This window comes from Pelodiscus sinensis, chromosome 1, assembly GCF_049634645.1.
Source record: "Pelodiscus sinensis isolate JC-2024 chromosome 1, ASM4963464v1, whole genome shotgun sequence".
NCBI classification, from domain to species: domain Eukaryota; kingdom Metazoa; phylum Chordata; order Testudines; family Trionychidae; genus Pelodiscus; species Pelodiscus sinensis.
Window position 1 is genome coordinate 107,977,111 of NC_134711.1, and position 23,835 is coordinate 108,000,945.

The window sequence follows — 23,835 nt, forward strand, 5'->3', positions numbered from 1 at the left end:
TCTGCATTTGTATTATTTTTACTAATAAGATATGAATATAGTGAAAATATTGGGTTCTCCATTAGTAGTTCTGTATTACAATCAACATATATAAAGACTTTGACTGTATGTATGTGAGAAAATCCCCCAAGTTCTGTGTTACGGATAACCTGAAAGTCATTAGTGTTCTGTGTAGGCACAGAAACTGACTCGGGACCTCTCTGAGGGAGATGTAATGCACAGTTTCCTAATATTGGCTGGTTTAAATCTATTTTGATGATGTATTTGAAATATTTGTATTATGTGTTAATGTATACAATATAAAATACATAGTTTAAAAAGAAAAATCTCCAAAAATATTTCTATTGCAGTAATTTAAAAAATGTAGTTTCATAAAAGATGGATCCAAACCCGCCTTACTTTACTGATGAAAGTAGTCCCTTTCTCTTTCATATACTGCTCTTTTGGAGAAGAAAAAAAATTTGGTCTTGGTGCATTAATACAAAAGAGGATACTTTATAAATAAACCACATGAGTAGCTATGACCTGTATCTCTTACCAGAAGTTTCTGATTTATGTGACTGTTCGTGTTGGTTTCTCTTGTTATTCTGACTTATATATTCTCCCCATTTAATTGATAATAACTTGGGTTGTGTCTCAAACGGTAGCAGGGTCAGATTTGAGAATGCTGGCATTTTAGGATCAGCCAAATAATCAGGGCACATTTTTGCACAGCAGTTATTTGCTCTTGTGGTTTAGATCACTTAGATGTGGACACAAGTCCAAATGATAAACCTTGGCCACTAAATAAATAAATAAATAAATGTGGGTGTTATATATAGCTTCCACAATTATATGTGCCTATGGTTTGTGAAAGCAAAATGGGACACTGCTGGCTTTGTTAAAACACGAAGTTAAATACCTGATAATACACGCAGCAAGCATTGTTCATTGTAGAAGGGGAATTTGAAACACCACCTTTAAGAGACTCATGCATGGATTTTGTACAGTGCTTAATACTTTGGTCCCAATCCAGCAAATGATGTTTAATGGTTAATTGCCCTTATAGTTGAAATTAAGCATATCCCTCAGTGCTTTGTTGGACTGGTATCAGAGACCTCAGCTTGCAGAATTGAGCCCATCATCAGATTAAAAATCATATATTTAAAACATATATATTACTTGTATGGTTACATGCTACAGATCATTTTGAAAGCTGATTTAAAAATCTGTCATACCCTTCACTGTTTATACTATTTGTTGATCTCGTCCAATGAGCTCAGCAGTACAAATGAAAATACAATGGTCAGTTTCACTTTTGTTTATATTCATTTTCCAGTTTCACTTTTGTTTATATTCATTTTCTTTCTCCAGCTCTAGTTGCTCGCTGTGGCGTGTGGGTTGCAGAAACTGCTTCAGATTGGGAACATTGATGGGCCTGTTCTGCATTGCTACGCCAGTCCTCACACTAGTAGAGGAAGACCTAGCCCTGAATCCTTTTTGATTAGAAAAAAAAATCTAATTTTAATTTTTGTTTATAAATTTTCCTTTTCATAATCAAAACAAATCATGGAGATACTTTCATTGCTTTTAGATTTTGAAAAAGAACACTGAGATTTTGGGGTCTGGCTTGAAAACTCTAGTATTTACTCCATTAAAGCATATCATTTATATTGCATTGTAGCCCTGAAACGACAGAGTATGATGAGAGAGTCCTTTCTTCTCCGAGAATTAATCCATATGTAATGATTCCCTCCCCCCTTTTTCCTGCCCTGCCCCAGTAGCACAGCACAGTATTGTGTGAGGAAAAGCCAGGCTCGAGCTGGAAGTAGCCCGTAAGAAGGAAACTACAACTCCCGTGACACCATGCGTCGGCGCAGTGGGCGATGGGAGTTGTAGGTTACCCGCGTTTCAGCTCCCTCAGAGGAAGGATGAAAAAACTACCATTCCCAAGGAGCGCGGGGCCGCGGCGCAGGCGCAGAAGCGGGCGGAGGAAGGGGGCGTGGTCCGGAGAGGCTGTCTATGTCTGTCGGTTTCGGGCTCTAGTCGCCATTTAGCGCGAAGAATTAGCCGGGCTGCGCGCAGCGGCCGCCGTTCTCCCCCGCCCTCGCCAGGGAGACAGCCGGGCTCCCTCGGCCGGCGCCTTGCGGAGGAGGCGGCTTCGCGGGTGGCCCCGGTGAGAGAGCCGCGAGGGGAGTTTCCGGCTCCCGGTGAGGCGCCGGCAGGCAGCGAGGGGGCCGGCCCCGCCGCGGCGAGCGGTTATTTCCTACCGGGAGGAGACCGAGGTCGCCATGGGCGCCGTGTGAGGCGGGGGCTCGCCCAGCTCCGAGTGACCGGGCTGCGCGTCTCTTCCCCCCGGCGGGGCGTGCCGGGCCTGCCCTCCCCTCTAGCGGCAGGGGAGAGCGGGGCCTGCGCCCCTGGCGCAACCGCTTCCCGGCCTGGGCCTGCCTCGCTCCCCTCCCCCCAGCGCGGGGGGCCCGTCGCTTTGGCTCGCAGCTGAGCTGTCCCGGTCCGGGCAGCTCGGGGGGCTGCGGCTTGTCCCGCCCGGCACCTGCCTCAGGCTCCTCTCGCCTTCTCTCCCGGAGTGCGTGTCCTGGCCCCGCTGCTGTCGCTCCATGTCGGCCCCGCTGCCCGGCGCCCCGCTGCAGGATGGATGCGGACGCTAAGCAGGAGCCCACCCCGCCGCTGGCTCAGCCGCCGTCGCCAAGCCCCGCTGTGAGGAGCCCTTGGGACCCTCCCCTGTTGCAGCAGCAGCCGGACGCGCTCCCCGCTCAGTGACACGCCGCATCCTCCCAGCAGCGCTACCTCGGTCCCCGCAGCACCATGTCGGGGAGCGCCGCAGAGACTCCTCGTTTCCTGGCTCCCCCGCCACCTCCGCCCAAGAACGGCTCTAGCTCGGACAGTTCCGTGGGGGAGAAGCTAGGGGCGGTCACTGACCAAGATGGATCGGGGGCCGGAGGAGCAGGCGGCGGGGTGGCAGGCGGGGGCCGGAGCGAAGAATACCGGCGCCGCCGCCACACCATGGACAAGGACAGTCGTGGGGTTGCAGCCACTGAGCACCGCTTTTTCCGCCGTAGCGTGATCTGTGACTCCAATGCTACAGCACTAGAGCTGCCTAGCTTGCAGCCCGCAGCACCCCCGGCAGTTGCCACTCCCGAGAGTATCACCTCGCTGCTAGGCTCCCCGCCTGACCCTTCTAGCGAGGCTCCCTGCATCTCCGTCACTCAGGACCCCTTGCTACTGTTCCAGCAGCCGTCTCTGTCGCTTTCCCCTGAGGTGCAATTAATTCAGGAGCCTCCTGCAGTAGAGGACACCGCCACGTTACTGCCCAAAGGAGAGGCAGAGGAAACCACCCCGCTACCTCCTACCAGCACGGCAGGCAGTGCGGTCTCCGCCAGTCGGGAGCTTTTGGAGGGGAAGAACCAACAACAGGAGGATATCGAGGAGCTAGAGACAAAGGCTGTGGGCTTTTCCCTTGACGGCCGTTTCCTCAAATTTGATATCGAGATTGGAAGAGGCTCCTTCAAAACTGTATACAAGGGACTGGACACCGAGACTACGGTGGAAGTGGCCTGGTGTGAACTACAGGTAAAATAGGTGCAAATTCCCTGTTCAGTGTTATCCTCCTGCTGCCAGTCTTAAGAGAAGGGCAGAATCCTCAATGACAGATCAGCTGTCTCCAGGACTGAGAGAGTTTTTCCCTAGGTGTCACCCAGCCATTCCCTGCATGGCGGGAGCATATCCCATGAGCTAGGCTGCTTCCCTCCCCTCCCTTATGATCATGTCCCAGTGCTGAATAGTCAGAAACAGTAACCACATTCCATTTGCTGGAACACTTAGGCTTCATGGCTTCTCAAGGTAATTGGGAGAGTTGCATAAAATCCTTTACCTGAAGGAGTCAGGACAAAGGGGTTAAAGCTTTAAAATTGATACTTGCTGAAATCTAGTTCAGGTCTATCTCTAGCAATGACAATTTTTCAAAAGATTGGTATCTTCATTTAATTTAAGAAAAGTGCACAAGGTATATGAAACACTTGCATGTATGGCTAATGTTATCTTAGGCTATGACTAGACTGCAAACCTCTTTCGAGAGAGAGTGTCTAGACTACAACCAGTACTTTTGAAAAAGCAAGCCCCTTTTTCAAAAGAGAGCACCCAGGCAGTCTGAATGCTCTCTTTTGAAAACGCAGAGTTTGCATTACATTAGTGCCTTTTTTCGAAAGAGCACTTTTGAAAAAAGGTGTTCTTGCTTGTAAAACAAGGTTTTCTGCAGTCAGAAAAACTGCTGCGTTCTTTTGATTTACTTTCGAAAGAACGTGGTAGCAGTCTAGATTCAGGGGAAGTTTTTTTTGAAAAAAGGCCACTTTTTTTGAAAAATCCAGTAGTCTAGACACACCCTTACAGGAAATACTCAAGAAATCTGTTCACTAAGTGCACATAACACAGGTAAGCAAATGTAAAATTAAACTTCAGTTGTTGGAGTACTATGACTTGCTTGCAGTTCAGTACAAGTCCTATGGCTGCCTGTTGATACTTTAGGAGGTCAATGTTCTCCTTTCATAGAGTTGCAAAGGGTGAAACTGAACCTTTTCGGTCTTGTTTAACTGGTACAGAGAAATTGCTGTACCTGCCAGCTTTTCACTTGGACAGAACTAAGGCTGTGCTGAACCCCGGTCTTATGATGGCAGCAGCAGCTTCAGCTCCATTGCGAGTTGGAGCATGTATAACTGAACGAGAGGCAGGTTGCTGTGCCACAAGGCTAAGGGGGAGGGAAGAGCTTGGCCTGCCAGTTAGAGATACTTGAAATAAGGGATGGAAAGCATCAGCTCTTGAAGAATTGGAGGGGACAGAAGAAACAAAACAATGGAGAGTAATCTTCCCTATAGCTTCTGAGGGATCAAATGCTTGGTCTCAGTGCTCTCTCCTGACTGGCTGCAGTATCTCATGTGCCAAAAGTTTTCCTCCTGCACAGAGCACCTTAATTACTGTCTCAGTCAAACTGAAAAATGACTGAGACCACCATTATCTTGCTTTGGTAGCATACATTCTGAAAGCAAATTACATCACCTGCCAATTGCCTGGGTAGCTATGCATAATCAGGTACCACACGGGCATGTTGGTAATACCTTTGTAAGCTTTTTTATTTTATTTTTTAAACAAATCCTTGGATGGTACTCAGAGTACAATTTTTTTAATAGTGATCCCCAGTAAATGCTAGGCACCACTTAAAATTTCAGTGCACAGTTCTAGTTCATTACTTGCTTTTCTGTATGCAATCTGATGTAACTTTGATTTGAAATCCTAATTTTATTTTCAGTTTAAAAGGCTCTTGAAGTTATCTTAGATTTACCTTACTATTCAGATGCTGTTTATTGACCTGAAATGATTGTCAACTTGGTTATGATAATTTCTGACTTCAGCATATATCCTGGCAGATGGAACATACTAACATGGTTTTCGGTTACTACAAGAACAAATTAGCCAATAGAAATATCACATAATTTTTATTTACAAATAAGACTCTTGATATAACGGACCTACCAGGATTTTGGAGTTTAACATTCCCTTATCAGTAACTTACCATAATGATATGGAAACACAGTGTAAAACAGAGGGAAGACAGTTGTTATAAAAAGGAGTGATAGTCTTCCAGCTAAACCAAACTGGCATTGAGGAATGGGTTGTAGATTACATTATCATTATTTCAAAATTTGCAGGTGAGTGCCAACAGTGTGGTGATTCCACGTAGTGAGTGACAAAGGCCCATGGCATGAATAGAACTGTCCCACAGTTAGTAGAAATGAACTAGTAACTACACGATTTAAACCCTATGATGCATGATGATAGGATATTTTTTGGGCCATGTGTATTGATTGCTCAGTGCTTTCAGTTGTTTTGGCTGGAGAGGGACTCTGTAGCCAGTGGTCTTTAGTGATGCACTTTTACTTCAGCAGTAATTACACCACAGTGTCATTGCTGTTCTTTCACTTACATTGAAGTTTTTTTGGTCCGCTCACTTCACTCAGACTCAACTGTACAGATGAACTGATACTTTATAAGGATGATTACTGATGTAAGAAGTGTTTTAGCTAGGAATTAAAGAATTCCATGCCACCCTTGGATTAATTTCTTGGGTGAACACAAATGAGCTCTGATTATTTTAAGGCTGTCATGACTTTGTTGTGACCAATTTATGCTTAAACATTTAATCATTTTGGTGTTTTTAAGTATCGTTTGAAAATACAATAGCTATATCTTGTCTATAGTTTAAGTTGGTAAGGTAGGAGAGGAAATTAAAAAAAAAATCTTTCTTGACCTGTCCAAAATGTTCAGTTTATTCCTAGAGCTCAAACACTAGCACTGCTGTGGAATTGGGGAGTTGAAAGCATATTCTGAACATAGAGGTGATGAGTATAGTATATTCATTTAGTTGAGGATTTTTTTGTATCCAGAATAAGTCACAACTGAACTTGATAAGAATTCACTTAAGCATAGTGTGAAGCCAGGAAACAGTGTCTGTGGCCATAGCTCATTTGAATGATACAACAGCCTAACCTGATGTAAGTAAAGCTTGATACATACATGGTATCATGCAACTTGAAAAGATGACAGAGATAAAACATCACAGTTTTTACTTGCAAGGCAGTTGAAGCGGGGGGGGGGGTGCCCTGAAAATGCAGTACATGGAAGCCTGCCAAAACTTCAGTATGTATTTAACTTACAGTTTTTGGGACATATATTTAACCCATAATTTTCAGGAAATATATTTGATTGGGAAGGGCTAAAATGCTAATCTATTTACTGTTTGTTAAAATTAAATATTTTTCATGATGACCTGTTCAAATTATACAGCACTGTAGCAGGACTTTCAAGGATTTAGCATATTACGCAGGTAAGCCTAGAATGGACCTGGCAGTAGAATGTCTGTTAAACTGTGATGTTTCTAACTGGATGACACAGCTGTCTTTGATTCTAAACTAGGAACCTGATACAATGTTCCAAGGTAAAATTTTCAGGAGTGTCTCCTTTTTCAAAAGGAACATAGGCACTTAAATCCCTTTTGAAAAATGACTTATTTTTGAAAATCTCACACCATGTCTTTCAGAAGCCTAGATGTTTGCACACTAGCGCCTCTTGTATTTGTTGGGCTGATACTAGCAAAAGTGAATTTATTTTTGGTTCTTCAAAGGCTGCAGGTGTAGCTTAATGACAGTTCTCCCTGCTGCCAGATAAGAAACCTGGGTGAAATTCTTGGTGTATCTTTCCTGATGCAGGGAGGGAAGAAAATCTGATATGGAAGACTTGGGAATTGTGGTAATGATTCAGTGGAAAAGCAGTAAACAGCCTTGTAGGATATTTTGGTTTAGATTCAAATGCTTTGGTTCTCACTTATTGTGATTTCCTTGCACTTCAACCCACATAGCCAATGCATCTCCTGTTGTCATAATTGCATCTAGAAACAGGTGAGCATCAACACACTCATAGGCGTTATGATATGATGGTAAGTGCAAAAGCAGCTGACTGTCTTCTTGTGACTAGAATGACAGTAATTCAAACTGGAGAATAGTGATGTTTAACTTTTAACAAGGCTGGTTAAGCTGATAGTTAAGAATTGTTTTTCATTTTTGAACAGCCTCTTTGGGTTTAAGTATCATTGCCTTTTTCTTGTTATATTAAACTTCCACCTGTTGGAGGATTAATTTTAATAGGTTGGAGGAAGTCACAGTTGTAGTTTATTATTAATGTAAGTTAAGATGTAGGTGTGATCTGTGAACTTCCAGGTAAGTCCCTCCTTTCCTCTGAGTGAGTCAGTTTTGAGTGGGATGTGTAGAATAACTAGGTTATACTGAGAATCTCCTGAGTGATGTTGGATTGCTTTGGGAATTTATCACTCAGAGAACACTAATACTATGTATCTTTTAAACATGAAAGTGTGGCAGATGTTAGGCCTGAATTGGTAAAATAATTTATCCATTCTTTTCTGATATGTATGAGGAATTTGAAGAATTACTGTGCCATTGGAAAGGGTCTTCCTTTGAATGGGGAAAGCATGATACTGGAGCCATGTAATTTTGCTGAGAAAATTAAGTTGGTTGTGGAAACACTTCCAAGGTCCTAGTGAAATGAAATTAGCTGGAGCAGTGCTTCTACTCCATCTGTTGTAATACAGCATTTGCCCCTTTGCAACCCTATAGCCAGCCATAGGTTCATGAAGCTTTGCTGATACATACCACCTTTGCCATTCCTACATTTGGCATCTTTGAAGAATTAATCAGGGTACTGTGCTAAGTCATCCATTGTTCACATGGACAGATTTCTCAGCCCTTGCCCAAACAGGACACTGAATCTTATCATAGTGTGATGCAAGATATCAATTCTGGTGGTAACTGGTTGTGTGTTGTAATAGCTTTTACTCATTTAAACAAACTGAACATTATTAAATTCATCTGAATTTCTTGCTATCTGTAATTCTCACTGTTAGATCAGCTCTGATGTATTGGTCTATGTTGTAGAACTATAAATTCCAGTTCCACTATATTTAGTTTCAAGGACTAATGGCCTCAAGTGATAGGTGTCTTTGCTTTCCTAGCAGTGATGGTAAAGCAGTTAAATACAAACATAACTGCATTGCTGTCCATTCAACTGATGACACTTTACATTCAATTGCTTGGAGGTAGGAGAATGATAGTTTGCAGCTCTTGAATTTTACTCTGGGAATCAATGATGTGCAAAATGTGTGGGTTTTTTTCTGTACACACATGCCACTAAAATAATTGGGCTGTAAAGAATAATGTAAATAAGGAAACACCTATTTAAAGGTAAAATGTACCCTATTTAAATAGCATATGAGAAGTTGTCTGGGTGTGAGGTAGGTTTCATTCTTAAATAATTTTGACCATCTACTTTTCAAGTATTTTTAATGTATCTCAGACTCTCTTAACACAAAGGTGAAGTCTATAAATATATATACAAATAGAATATAAAACGTAGTTTCCTGGCTTTAATGTGCCGGTATATTTAAACTAGTTGGCTGGTTCTCATGTGGTTGCTTAGGTCCACTGAATGCATTATAAGCCTCCATGATGTTTTGTCCTGAGCCAAATCTGGTGGACTATTGGATAGATGCCAGCAAGGAAGGGGTTTTAGGTTGTCTACTGTGATTCAATAAAAAGATGGAAGACACACCCTGGAAGATGGTTGTTGGAGAGAAGTTGGTAGGCAGATGACCATACCATCTGAGTGTGTGCTGGGAGGCCATTTGAAAAAGTAGAAACTGTTTAGTTACAAAATAGATCTTTTCATTCAACTTATGTGTGTCTCACTTGAGGCTTTTGATTACTTAGAGATGATTTTATTTGAATGCTGTCCAACTTAATTTCATCGGATGGTGAGGGGCCATGTTTCAGTCTCATGTTTCAGAATACTGACCACCAAAGAATTATGTACTTAATTTCATTTCCCTTGTTGGCATGGTAGTTAGTTTCCAGAAGATGCTCTTAATGAGGTTCCTCATTATTCAGTATACTTTTGCAATGCTTTTTCAAGGCTCCCATGTTACTGATGAGATAGGCAAGGTTGGCAAAATCATTGATACTCTTGGGTGGCTGCCCATTCAGGTGCTTGAATACTCAGTGTTCAGAGTAATCAACTAGAAGGATTTTGCTTTAACGCCAATTAATGTTTCATACTGACTTTTTTGCCATTGAGCTTTCAAGGACTTTAAATACTACAACTAGCTTGTCTGTCCTATGATACGGTCCCTACTAAAGATGTAAATCTCATTTAATTAGTTAACCGGTTCAGTGGGGTGGGAAGGTTGCTCTGGCAGGTCTGGAGCACCCTGCCCATGATGTACTCGGCCCACCACACTCCGCCTGCTGTGACCCACCCTCCCCCCAGGTTAGAACAGTCTCCTGCTCATTGTGGGCAGAGGGGTTAACCATAACTGGTAAGACTCACTTGTTAACCATTAATATCCCTAGTCCCTAAGTAGTGTTTGTGTAGTTTTAACAGAATAGATACTAAAGAAGTGATGTTCACCATCATAGTAATAGAACCACAGTACTAGATGGTTTCTTTGGCAATAATGTCTAACTTGAGATAGATGCCCAGTTAACTACAGAAAAATGCTAAAGAACTTTAGAATGGAAGAACTATACCCACAAATGATTAAATATTGCCTTTTTATAAACTTGAATGCATATAACTGTGTGTGGCACTTATGAATGCCACATGATCATGCAAGTATATCCTACCTGAAAAGGACAAACAAAATTGTCACCTTTTTTCTACTTCTTGATTTGGTGCAATTACTTTAACTCTAATGCAGCTTTTTGCTCCTTCGTCTCTAACAGTCTGGAGAGCTGGAAACAGGAAAGATGACCTGTAACAGTTGATGCTTGAAGCTTGGATTTTGTGACACATTTTAATTTCCATTAAATTTCCAAAACTCCGTGGTCTAAGCACTTTTTAAAATTGACAGTTGTTCAACTGATGGAAAAAGTAAACACTAGCAGTTGGATATATTTGTCCAGGTGGTCTGACAGATAAGCTAGGGGTACCTAGAGATTTCAGTTCTCTGTGGATGTGAGAATACATTGATTTGGCTCTGGACTACATCTTGAGATGCTTTATTCTTGAGTGTTTTGTGCTGTAAGAATTTGGCAAAGAGATCCTGAAAAAGTGAAGAAGTCAGAAATATAGAAGGACATCAGATTTCCACTCCTTTTACAAAGGTGGATGTGACAGGGACAAGTACGCTAAAGCACAAACTTACTTGGGTACTGTAGCTGCAAGCAAAGATCTAATTGTAAGATTTGTCTTCTCTTGGATATGGCTTTCGGAAGTTGCTATGGTTTATTTTATGACTGGTTGGACATGAGATATTAGTAAACGTTGACTTCTTTAAGGGAAGAAATGCTTTATCAGTAGAGGTGGGTATGGCAGAATTCTGCAACATGGAAATTAACTCTTGTTAAATGGTGGCAATAGAAAGCAGACAGATGCAAATATGCCTTCTTCCAGCACTTTGATGTTTTTCAAGCACCTACTGACTCCAATAATAGGAGCTTTTAGAAAACCAAAATGTTAGAAGATTTGTGGTAAAATCATAAGCATTTATCACGGTTATAGTTGGGCTTAGCTTTATTTTTAAAAGAAGTATTTTACTAGGAGTTTCTTCCTTGTTAAGTTGTTGACATGCTGCTTAGCACAAAGGCAGCTGTCTTGACTCAAGATGGTGGATAAGTGTAAATCTATAGTAGATATGCTACAGTGGCACAGTTGAATTCTGTCATTGACAACGGAGTCTGTACTGGGAATTAGTTAGGCTTAACTACATCACACAGCGACGAGGAATCCTGTGGCACCTTATAGTCTAACAGATTCATTGGCGCATAAGCTTTCGTGTATGCGTCTGACGAAGTGGGTCTTTGCCCACGAAAGCTTATGCTCCAATACATCTGCTAGTCTATAAGGTGCCACAGGACTCCTTGTCGCTTTTGCAGATTCAGACTAACACAGCTACCTCTCTGATACTTTGTAACACAGAATGAAAATGTTCGTGGCCTTAACCTGAGCTAACTTTGCGGTGTAGACCAGACTATGACTTTGGGTTGAAGTACTTCATCTGTGTACAGTGACTTTCTGTCTGTTATATGTGGCCATACTAGTTGCATATTTCACTGAAGAAAATCACATCCACAATAGGTGCTTGACACTTTGGTCCAGTGGTTCCAAACCCTTTTTATACCACAAACGAGCAAATCCATTTGCAAACTTGTGGTGGACTGGTAACATTTCTTTTGCATGAAATCATTAAGATCAGAGTTTGCAGCTATCTACAATACTAAAAAAAATTCTTGTGCCATTAACACAATTTGCATGACTGAAAATATACAACATAATACTATTGATGAATAATAGCATAAATTAAACATTGTACTCACACACTTGATTTAATGGGACTTCTGCTGCTGCACCTTTTTGGATATTTCTTTGAAGTTTACATCATAACTGGTAAAATTGAGCTTCATGTGTGTGCTCGCTTGCTCTCTGTCTTTGTGTCTCTCTCTCTCTCTCTCTCTCTCTCTGCAGGCCAGGGTGATCACACACACCCACCCCCTACTCACTCGGCGCTGGGTTCTACCTTCCCAGGGCTACCCCACATGCTGAGGGCTGGCAGGCAGCGGGACTCCGCCCAGACTGGGGTAGAACCCAGGCATCCTCCCTGCTCTAATCACTAGCCCGCACTCCTCTCCCCTTCTCGCAGAGAACGCAGGCATCCAGTAGCTCAAGTGGCTGCCAGAGCTGAAGCAGCCGGCTGCTGTGTGATGGCTTGGGGCTGGGAGACCCCAAAGCTGCCATGAACAGCTGGCTCCAGCTTGGCATCCGCCTGCCATGCACTTGGGGTAGACCCAAGCCTCGGTCCTGGAGCAGCCAGCCTGGCTGTAGCCTAGCAGTGTGCCATGGCTGGTCCACACACCAGAAGTTGGGAACGACTGCTTTGGTCCTCTTCCAAGAGAAGCTGATGGGCCAGATACAGCTTTTTGAAACATTTTCTTGCGGCACTTGGTGAGCAACATTTGACTTGGAGCCTTGTCCTTTTTGGGCGGGAATGACCCTCTGCCAGAAGGTCCTGTTCACAGGTCTTGCACTGACAGGTGCAGATGTTCGTTCTGGGGTCTATATAAGTTACTAGTTTACCTTTCATAGCACCTGTGCAGAGTGGTACTATTCTATATATCTAATGCTAAAAGTACTTCAAGCCTAATGAAACATGTGCCATCTTTTTGACTCCACTTATTCGCCTTTTCACCCTTCCTTAGAGTGGTGTTGGGATCTTTCTCTGGAAATCTTGCCCCCAAAGCTTTTACCTAGGGTTTAGTGTTAAGTGCCCATAGTCATTCTGAGTGCCCTCTGAGATGGAGTTGGGCCCACCTTGTGGCCTTTCCCTTCCAAAAGACTCCATGCTGTCTCTTCTGATAGGAAAAATTTCTGAGACTCCTTGTCTGAACCAGTCTTATCTCTATGGCGTAATAGTGTGACCCTATTAGATGCTATAGGTTATACTGTTCCAGCATGAGAAGAGCTGCTTCACAATCAAATTGCCACAGAGAGTGTCTAGATCCATCTTTCCTTGAATAAATCATTAATATACTGACCAGGGATGATTGAGAGGGAAGAGGAAGATTACCAGGACAATTAAAATGGGGTCATCACCATCAACCTTCTTTAGTGGACCTTGTATATTGTCATCTGACCTAACCGTTAACCTATTGCCTAACCAAGTGGTTTTAAGGTACTCTAAGGTATCTTGCTCCGACTTGTGAAGGCAGATACTTTTAGGGGTTCAAGTAAAGGTGCACATTCACAGCATTCTTCATTCACAATGGATATGGTGTTAAACATTCTGCTAAAGATCTATAGCTTACTCCAGACTGCATTATTTTCAAGATTTATTGGAAAATGCTGTTAAAATGTTGTTGGGTTTTTTTAAAAAGTGATCAAGGATTTTTCATTAGGGAAAAAAGGTCTGGAACATTGGGGTGGTGGTAAGACAGCTCAGACCTGACTTTAATTGGTAAGTTTGGTCTGTAACTTAAAATTACAAGTCTGAACTGAAACTTGCATTGATGTTTCTGAGTTTACCTGAAAAGTGAACATTTAGCAAGCTGCAGAACTTGTCCTTATTTTGAAGTCCATCTCTTTTATTAAAATGACCATGTACTGCTGAGTGACACATCAGAGAACCTGGTGTTTTAGCAGGCTTGTGCTGGGAGGAAGGAATTATGGGGAAAAAGCTAGTAATACTTTTCAGTGCAGAAGGAGATGTGGTGCCCGCTGATGCTTGTTTAGTGCCTTTTAAAATGCCTGAACTTGGGATATTAGAGCCATTTAGTGATTCACAGATAGCTGTAGCCTCTAGGCAGCAGCAGTACAAGCTTGTTGCACCTCATTTTAGCCTTAATGGTAAGGATGGAAGGAAGGTTCATCAAGCCTCTTCAATTCTTGGCATACCTGAGACAGCCAACAACATTTTTATCTATACTGATTTATGATGTGGAAACTGTAAAAAAACTGCAGTAGTTCTAGAACCGGCAGACTTATTTCAAATATATCAGTGAACAGTCTTCATACTGTGAAATTTTTGATAACTATCAAATTGAGTGCCTGTTCTCTCACTGCAGGGTAACTTCCATTGACTGACGGGAGAGTAGGGCCTCTTATGCCACTGATACACCACAAGGTTCTGTTTGACTCTTCACCTTCTCTTGATCTAAATGGCTATACTGATTTCTACTTTTGTTACATCAGTGGCTGAGGGTAGAGTGTGAGTTAGTCTGCTTCTTTCCCTTCCAGTCAGATGTTTTTTCCATTGTCAGTTGTCTGCCTTTTTTTCCTCTCCCAAGCCCACCCAGTGAATGACTGAAACGTTCCCCTAGCGTGTAATGAGCCTCCGTTCAGCAGTAGAGGGATAGGACCCTTTGTCTAGGAGTGCTTTGACATGAGTTAGAATAGTTGTGCTGAGACACGCATGGTGTGTCTACAGAAGACTGTATGTAGTCTATTATAGTTGATGCAGCTAGTCTGACCAGACAGGTTTGCTTAGCCACTCAAATGTCTACTAAATTAGTGTCAGTGTTACCTGTGCTTGCCTCTTTTGCTGGCTGATCTAACTTGACTCTTTCTGGTGAGTTTCTTGGACACCCAAAATTTATCTTGAACAATCTGAAAACATAGATTCTGTCCTTGTTAAGATGATTGACACAAACTAGAACCTATAAATATGGCTGTTTAAAAGATAAAATCCAGGCGATTATCTAAAGGATTTAAACATCTGCACATGCTTATGTAACCTACATCTGTTTAATAGCAGCTTCTGTGTTGTTGCTAGGATTTGGTTAAATGTTACAGAATGTCAGTTTCTTCATTCTCCATATGAGCTTTAACAATATTTTACGTAAAGCTTTGATATATTTCTTCATACAACTATTTTTAGTTCTCCCTCATCTTGGTCAACTGCTTACAATATAACTTGAAGATGCCGTCTACTTTCCTTGTGATAACAGCAATTTCTTTTTCTAAACAAACATAACCAAAAGTTATGCATATGTGAAAAGCATTACTTTATTGAAATCCTTTAGGTACTCTGCTGAAATTATTAGCTCTATTTTGTTAACTGTTTACAGCTACCTTGGACTCACTTAGCACCAGGTGCTCTTAAGCAGGGGCAGTACCATGAGAAATTTCTAACTTGAGCTACAGGAGCAACTCAACTGAGACTTCCTGCATGTGTCTCTTTAGATTAAGTCCATGCAGACTTGCTTGTGTGTCTCTTTAGATTAACTCCATCAGAAATACTGATGGAGAAAACTGGGAAAATGTGTTAGAAATCTCCCATATTGAGCTTCCTGCAATATTTTTCACTTCAACATTGCACTTGTGATATTGGTTAGTGGAGTGCTGTAGTGTATAGTGATATTTGGAGGAAACTTAATACTGGTCACATTTAGAAAATAACATACAATTCACTGGTTTAGTTAGCTGTCAGATTTACCAGAAGCAGGTAGTGTGCTGGAAGCTTAACAGCAAAACTTAAAGTAGCTGAGCACAGAGTGAGATCGTTTCCTCTTTGCACCTCCATTTTTAGTGAAAAAACCACAAACATGCTTATTGATTCAGTTGCTAATCTGAAAATGACTTGGCCTTTAAGATTTGCATCTGAAAACTTAAGTGGACTCTTGCACTTCTTTCATATTGATGTGAGTGACAGGCCAATTGAGATTTTACTATGAGATTTTGCTGTTCAGATCTACAAAAGGCAAGGGAGCAACCTCTGACAGAAAATCCTCACTGTTTTATGGATGAACTCAGGATAATCTAAGGCTATGAAAGTAAATTCAGACAAAATTTGGAGTGGAGTGGCTAAAGAGGTCAGGTTGTAACATTCTAGAATTATTCTAGCATCTGTGCATCAGCTCAGGTAATGGTTGTATTGGTTCTTCTCTATTGGATTTCACTGATGATGCCCAGAAAGGGGGCTCTCCATATCATCTCAGGCTTGTGTACTGGAGAGACAGACTTCTAGAACACTATTACCTACAGTGGGAGTGATGAAAAGTCTGGCTCTGGAGAGCAAATGCATTCTAGAACTTCTCTACATGAAAACTTCTGTGCATAAGTGGCTCAGCTGTACACTAGTGTTTTCCATTGTTGATTCCCAGAGTAGAAAGGACTCTGGGGTGGTGGTGGTCTCTCGTTTGGCGGACTGGCTCTGTGTTGCTCTATGCAACTTGGTGCTTAAAACATCAATTGCTGCCTGAAGCATTAAACACTGTTGACATCAAAATTGATACTGCAGGAGGAATCTTATAATAAAATTGGTCATGCTTTCCAGCAGGGTTCAGTGTGCCAGTGAGCACTCAGCACTTGAGTAAGCACTAGAACTTTAACCTCACGAGGGTGGGTTGGGGAAAAAAACGGTGTAGACAAGCCCTGAGTCACTTTCATATTGTCTTGGATGGGGTGGGGATGGGGGGGGATTTCATATGAACAATGACTATCTATTAAGTTTTCAGTTTGCTGATTTTTGGAAACATTTTCCAAGTGTCTTTGTTTGTAAAATCTTTACATGACTGTCTGGTGACCTTGCTGTATATAGACTGTGCGTTGGATATGGGCAATACTATGCTGGCCTGTGATTTGTATTTTTCAATTTCTAGTATACAAGTGCTAGACTAGTCTCAGAGCACTTATAAAGTTAAGATGCTTTCAACTGTATTTGAGTAAATCAACTCCTGTTTAAGTGGGGAGGGTGGGAGAAGCTATCTGCTTTCTTGGTACCTCTGCTAGATTACTAAAGTTCAAAGTGCCAAGGGATAGGGATGTAAGCAACTAGTTGATTATCGGATAAGCATATGCTTCTCTGATAGTCGATTTGACTTGTCGCTTCCCCTCCACCCTTTCTTCCTCTATCAGAGCGAGGCAACAAAGGAGGTGGGGGAGCAGGAGCCAGTGCCTAGGGGAGCTGGCTTAAAAGCTGGTTCCCCCAGCACTATTTCCATGAGGGGGGCAGCAGCACTGTGGGGGACTGGTGGCGCTTCTGCCTTTGAAGTGTAGCAAGAGCTGACAGGGCTCTTTGAAATGTACAAAGGCGGAGGTACCTTTATTGACTAATCAAATCATTGATGAAAATTGCATCAACTATTCAATTAGTTGATTAATCTAAATTAAGGCTATCAATTAACGCATGTTAATGCCTGCGATTAACGCAGAGCACAATTAACGCATTAATTGCAGGTGTTTCCACAGTGCTGCCCTTTTGAAATGCCACTACTGCATTTCAACGGAGCAGCGCCTGGGGTCATTTATGTGGCGCTGCCCCTGTGTTTCCAAGGAGCAGCGCAAAGCGGCCCGGGATCAGCTGGTGACTCCAGCTGATCCTGGGTTCCCACCCATGTCTACCTCTTCAGAAACACTCTTAAAATCCTACTCTAGCAGAGTGTTTCTCAACCTTTTTTTTATAAAGTATCTCCTTTTAAAAAAAAAAAAGTACCCCCAGTACCTACAGTTTTCAGATGCATAAATTGTTTCCTATTATTGAAACACATTTGTTTAAACAACTTAATTGTAATGTGGTGGGCAACGAAATTTGTGGGTGTAAAAAGTACAAAAATAATAAAGCACTGTAAAACTTAAAACAAAAATCCATTTTTTTCCGAATTTCAGGTGTTGATGTATCCCCCAGACTTCTCTCACCTACCCCAAGGGTTCTCGTACCACTGGTTGAGAAACACTGCTCTAGCGTACGCAAACCCGTCTGCTTGACTTCTAGGGAGGGGGGCGTATGATTGCTTCTGTGGTTTCCCTTTGCTTCCTAGTCAGTCATTTTTCTGCGGGGATGCTCAATGGGCCATGCCTTCTGTGCCTAAGCAGTGATGCAGAATTCTCCCAGAACTAAGTAATGTGGAGCTATATCCACATCTGCCAAGATTGACCTGCAATTTGACCTGTGATCACTAGTTACCTTTTACCTATATCTGGAGCAACAAAGCAGTCTCTCAAAGGCTAGCAATAGGTGCAGAGAGGGAACTGAGAGTAGGAGTGGGTTCTTGAGAAGTGGTGGCACAGAAGGAGTGACAGGGGAAGAAGTGTTGTATTGTGTGATGCTCTTGGGGGCTTGTGAGCAACAGCACATGGTGGCAGCAGCAGTGTGTGTTACCTCACAGTGGGGTGAAGGGATGGAGTGCTGTGCACCCCTCCTTCCAATGTCTTTAGCTAAGGGTGGGCTCTGTTTCCTAGAAGCTGGTGGTCTATGACTGGAAGCACAGCCAATACTTCCTGGCCACGCCAGGGATGGTGTTGCCAGAGGCTTCTGAGCTGCTGGGTAGGAAGTGGCTTGGGGAGTGTATGCTGGACCTCCCTGACTCTGACCTGCTGGCTGCTAACACTGAGTGTGCTGCACTCTCAAGAATGGCTGAACTGGACGCTGTGGGCCAGGTGAAGGGTCCTGGTAAAGAGTCCTGTGTGGTTGTATGTTTATCCCATCTATTATCTTCAATAATAGTCTGTGAATGTCTGCATCTGTGGATATGAAGCGGATATGTGCACTTTTGCTGGGCTTCAGACAATATTTAAAATACTGAGTTTGGGGTGTGGACGGGAGGAAGAGAACTGGTTCTCTTGCTGCACTCTGTTGGACTGGCATTATTACTTACTTTTTAGAAGCTTTAATGCATGTGATAGCACTTTCTTGAAATTGGACATTTGTCCTATCTTAACCAATGTTTTGTATTTAAAACAAGGGAAACAATCAAATTGCATCTTTCGAACCTGGCAGTCTTATGCTTGGAGAGTCATAACAGTTGAAGCTCCTTTTTGTCCAAAGCGTAAAATGGAAATAAGGTCTCCTGTTCAGATACCTGAATTTAAAACTAGTTTTGCTGACTGTGCAATTTCTCATAAGGCGCTCTGAGGGATGCTGAAGCATTTGAAAGATAGATGGAGAACAGCAAACAATATTTGCACATTTCACATGGCCTTGTCTTAAACTAACACTTTTACAAACCTTCCCACTTTATAATGTGTGAAGCAAGATGGTGCAAATATGCCAGCAAATGTTCTAATGTGTGAATTGCTAGTTTGTGTACGCAGAGGAGTTGAACACAGCAGTGTGGTCACTGCACCAGCACTCTACACACTCACAGAAACACTAACCCAGGAACCAATTTATGATGCAAACCCTGTTGCCAACTCTGCATGTCTACTCAAGAGGCATAATCATAGGACATAGCCACACCATCAGGGGCTTGTTCACCTGCACATCTAATAATGTGATATGTTCCATTATAGGCCAGCAATGCCCTTCTGCCATGCACGTTGGCCAGATCAGACATTGTCTATGCAAAAGAATAAATGGATAAGAATCAGACATCAAGAATGGTAACATTCAAAAAATAGCAGGAGAGCATGTCTGTCTCCCTGGACGCTTAATAGACTTTCAAGTTGCCATACTTCTGCAAAAAAACCTTTAGAAACAGACTTCAGAGTGAAACTGCTGACCTGAAATTCATGTTTTCCTGTTTTAAGGGCGTATGTATACCTAAAACACTACAGCAGTGCAGCTGCACTGGGGCCGTGCTTTGGTGAAGATGGTATTTAGACTGATGGAGAGCTTCTCCTGTTGTCTTGGGTAGTCCAACTTCCCTAGAAGCACTAGCTAGGTTGATTATAGAGATCTCTGATCTAGCCAGGGCAGTGCTTAGACCTGAATTCTTTGGTGGTTAGTACCAAATTCTGCAGAGCAGAGGAATTACGTGGTTGTGGAGAACATTAGTTTCAACTTGCAAAATTGCAGTAGACAACTGTTCTATACATATTTGGGCAGTAAAATTCAATTATGTGCACATATCCTACTTAATAAATCAATAACAATAGTCACCTTGTTGTGGTTTAAAAAGATGTTGAAAGTCAGTACCATCCAGTGAACTTTATATTGTTCTAACTTAGTGCCAAATTTCCAAGTTCATATCCTGTGTAACGGTTATGGGGTTTTTGTCTTTTGCAGATGTGTAAATCCTTTGGGTTGGTGTAGGGATTTTTCCCCCCCTTGGAAGATAATGACCGCAAAGTGTGGGAATTCAGCTTGTGTGGGTTTTTGGGGGGGGGGGGGGAGGCAGGAGTAGATTGACTTTTTTTTTGAAATGGGGATCAATCCCCTGCTTGTTTGCTGTGGTGAAGATGGGAGTAATGTTGACCTTTAGGTATAGCATCTACTAATCAGATGAAAGATGCAGGAGAAGGTTAGGTTTCTTCTGGTTTCTATTTCAGGCAACCTGCTGCTTGCCTCCAGCAAATGTGTGAGCAAGTAAAGGTATCTAGATGGCCCCTCAAACTATGCTCTGTCCTCAAGCCTGCCTATCATGAATCTGCATTTAGTCCCTCCACAAGCCACCTGGCAGATGAGGGAATATTTTTTTTTCCTTTGGTTACCCATCATTCTGAGGAAGAAAGTGGATTCTGTGAATACCACAATTCCATGAAGTTGACTACAGGTCAATCCTGTATGGGTGTCTTGACAATATCATTCTGCTTCCAAATTTTAAAACTCAAGTTGATAATCTAGTTCATGATCATGTTTCAATAGGCTGCTGCTTTTCCCAAGAATCTACTCATCCTTGCTTCTCCCCTTTTCTTGCAGATTCCCCCCCCCCCCCCCCCCCCCCCCCCCCCCCCCCCCCGGAACAGAGAAAAATCCCTGTATTAGACTGGACTGTAGCTGAAAGAATATATTTCAGATCTTCCTCCTTTGCTTCTCAAATGGCTAATACATAAGCAATAGCTTAATTTTTTTTCTTTTTCTGGAGGTGTAGGGTGCAGTCAAACTCAGTAATTTCCCTTTCCACTTCCCTGACTTTATTTGGAAGTAGCTGTAATTTGCCATTTTGAATAGTCATACCCCAGTAATAAGGAGGGGATGGAAATGATAGTTTCAAATGTAAATATTTTATTGCTTACAGCTGTTGCATTAAGGTCTAAAGTTAATAGCTAAGGAGTTACTTTGGAGGATTGCAGGAATTGTTTTAACAAAATCAGAGAATATTTGATAGTTGCAGAACTATTTTGATGAAGTAAAGCTAAAGAGCAGCTTTTGTTACTGGCTCAACATATGTGGGTTTTTTGTTTGTGGGAGAAGGTCAAATGTGGCCTCTTAGAACTGAATTCTGTCTCCTATATTTCCACAGAAAATCCTGTTTTCAAGCCTTATATCCTCATAGTGACTACCTCTTGTGGTCTGCAGAGGATGAGCGAAGATCAAATTGATAGTAATAGAAATGTAGCCGTGTTAGTCTGGTGTAGCTGAAGCAAAATACAGGACTATGTAGCACTTTAAAGACTAACAAGATGGTTTATTAGATGATGAGCTTTCGTGGGCCAGACCCACTTCCTCAGATCAAATAGTGGAAGAAAATAGTCACAACCATATATACCAAAGGATACAATTAAAAAAATGAACACATATGAAAAGGACAAATCACATTTCAGAACAGGAGGGGGATGCGGGGGGGAGGAGGGGGTTGGACCTAACCATCAGCAGAATGAATATGTGGACAAAGCTGGCAACGGGGTTTGTTGCAAGGGAAGGTACCAGGGTTGGTATTAGTGTGGTATGTCCTGTGGTGGTTGTTAAGAATCATCTTGAGGTTAGGTGGTTGTCTATAGGAGACTATGGGTCTGTCCTATAGACAACCACCTAACCTCAAGATGATTCTTACCAACAACCACAGGACATACCACACTAATACCAACCCTGGTACCTTCCCTTGCAACAAATCCCGTTGCCAGCTTTGTCCACATATTCATTCTGCTGATACCATTATTGGACCTAACCAAGTGAGTTATAAGATCAAGGACACCTATTCCTGTGCATCCAGAAATATAATTTATGCTATCATGTGCCGAAAGTGTCCGTCTGCTATGTACATTGGACAAACATCTCAGACACTTCGCCAAAGGATTAATGCCCACAAACCAGATATCAGACAAGATTACAAAGAAAAAACAGTTTCTTGCCATTTCAACTAGAAAGGACACTCTCTCAATGACTTAACCACCTGCATTCTGCTACAAAGACCTTTTACATCTGCACTTGAAAGGGAATCCTCTGAACTGTCATTCATGTTAAAATTCAACACTCTCTGGGAAGGAATGAACAAAGGCTCAAACTATCTTACCCATTACCAAGATAGCTTCCCCAATTATCACCTCTAATACCATTAACTCACAAACATCCCACTCTCCCCACCTCTAATATAATTAATTCACAGACACTTACCTTCCTTCCTCCCCCCCCCCCCCGCATCCCCCTCCTGTTCTGAAATGTGATTTGTCCTTTTCATATGTGTTCATTTTTTTAATTGTATCCTTTGGTATATATGGTTGTGACTATTTTCTTCCACTATTTGATCTGAGGAAGTGGGTCTGGCCCACGAAAGCTCATCATCTAATAAACCATCTTGTTAGTCTTTAAAGTGCTACGTAGTCCTGGATCAAATTGATGTCATTTCTAAATTAGCCAGAAAGTTTGCTGTTAAGTAATGTAAATGATCTTTTTAAATGACTCTATTTGACATTGATAAATGGAGGGGTTAACTTTATTTTTCAGCTTAAGGAAGGTGTCTGAACGAAGTGGATATCTTCCTTCAGACTAAATGAGACTTAATTTATTCATTAGTTTTGGGAAAGGGGTGATGGTAGAGGGGGAGGAAGGTTGAGAGACTGCAAATGGCCACTGGCTATGTGTTGCATGCCCTGCTGAGCATAATGTGAAACTAAGTGCCATAAAAAGTTAAGTACCAACTAAATGGCTGAAAAAAGCCTTTAATGGGAGAATGGCCTTGGCCATTAATTTGATAGAACAGTTCTTGTGGAGAAAGTTTGTGAGGCTGGGTCTTTTGGCTTCTGAAGACTGAAATTATTAAAATAGTTGATTTAATTCTTTCTTCCTTGGATTTCCTCCCATGACTTGAAAAGAGCCAACCTTTTAAAGTTTCATCTGGCTTGTAGGGATACTCTTAAAGATCCTTTTGAATGCATGTGTCTGTAGCAGACTATCTTCTAAAGTATTTTGTGCAAGGATTAACCAAAACTGGTTCCCTTTAGTTTTCCAGTATTCACTTTCTTTGTAAAATAGGTAACTTGACTAACTACCGTTTTGGGGGATGTTTTGTCCCCACGGATTCCATTCATGATGTGTGAGAGATTTGGATACTGCTGGTCACCAGTCTCATTTGGGGCTGTTAGCAACTATCTTTCCGGCTAGGGGCATGAAGGGTAGATTGGGCACAACTCCAAATTTCCTTCACCAATACAGAATCCCAGAAAAGTAAGGCTCCCTGGTTGTGGGAGCTGTAAGTTTCTTGTCTCAAAGATGAAACATGCTTTGCTCCATGTAGTTGCCCTTGACATTTCAGAAACAGGGACTGTCATAATTATGGGGGGTAGTGGCACCTGTCCCTTCTTTGTGGTCCATGAGTGTTCCCCATCAGGTGTCAGATCTTGTGCTTTACCTTCCTGTGATGGAATTTGATACTTAGTCCATTCCATAGGTCGTGATACCCTGACTGTTATCTGTGCTTACCCATCATGTCTGAATTCTGGCATCAGCAATTCTTCCCTTTGGAGTCTGTGATCATTTGCATTCAGTGACAAAATGGCCTTCTTAAAACCAAAATGTTTTGTTACTAGTCAAAAATTAAGATAAAAAGGATTTCAAACCCAGTAACTTAGGCAAGTCTAACTTAGCTGGTGGATGCCCAAGTCTCAGATTATTTCCTCTTAACTTTTCCATCCTCA

General features: G+C 42.1%; 1 protein-coding gene across 12 annotated transcripts in view; it reads left to right on the forward strand.

Moving 5' to 3' along the window:
- The first annotated feature begins 1,961 nt into the window (after positions 1 to 1,961).
- The window catches only part of WNK1 (WNK lysine deficient protein kinase 1), a 167,715-nt gene continuing 145,841 nt past the window's right edge, over positions 1,962 to 23,835 (forward strand). For 5 of the 12 annotated variants that reach the window (XM_075940982.1, XM_075940987.1, XM_075940991.1 and 2 more), the window contains exon 1: positions 1,963 to 3,567. In XM_075940982.1, the coding sequence (XP_075797097.1) occupies positions 2,803 to 3,567 (765 nt within the window). In that variant the 5' untranslated portion in view covers positions 1,963 to 2,802. Of the gene's footprint in view, positions 3,568 to 23,835 lie in introns of all 12 variants that reach the window. The other 7 variants (XM_075941015.1, XM_075941018.1, XM_075941035.1 and 4 more) reach the window with 4 other exon arrangements.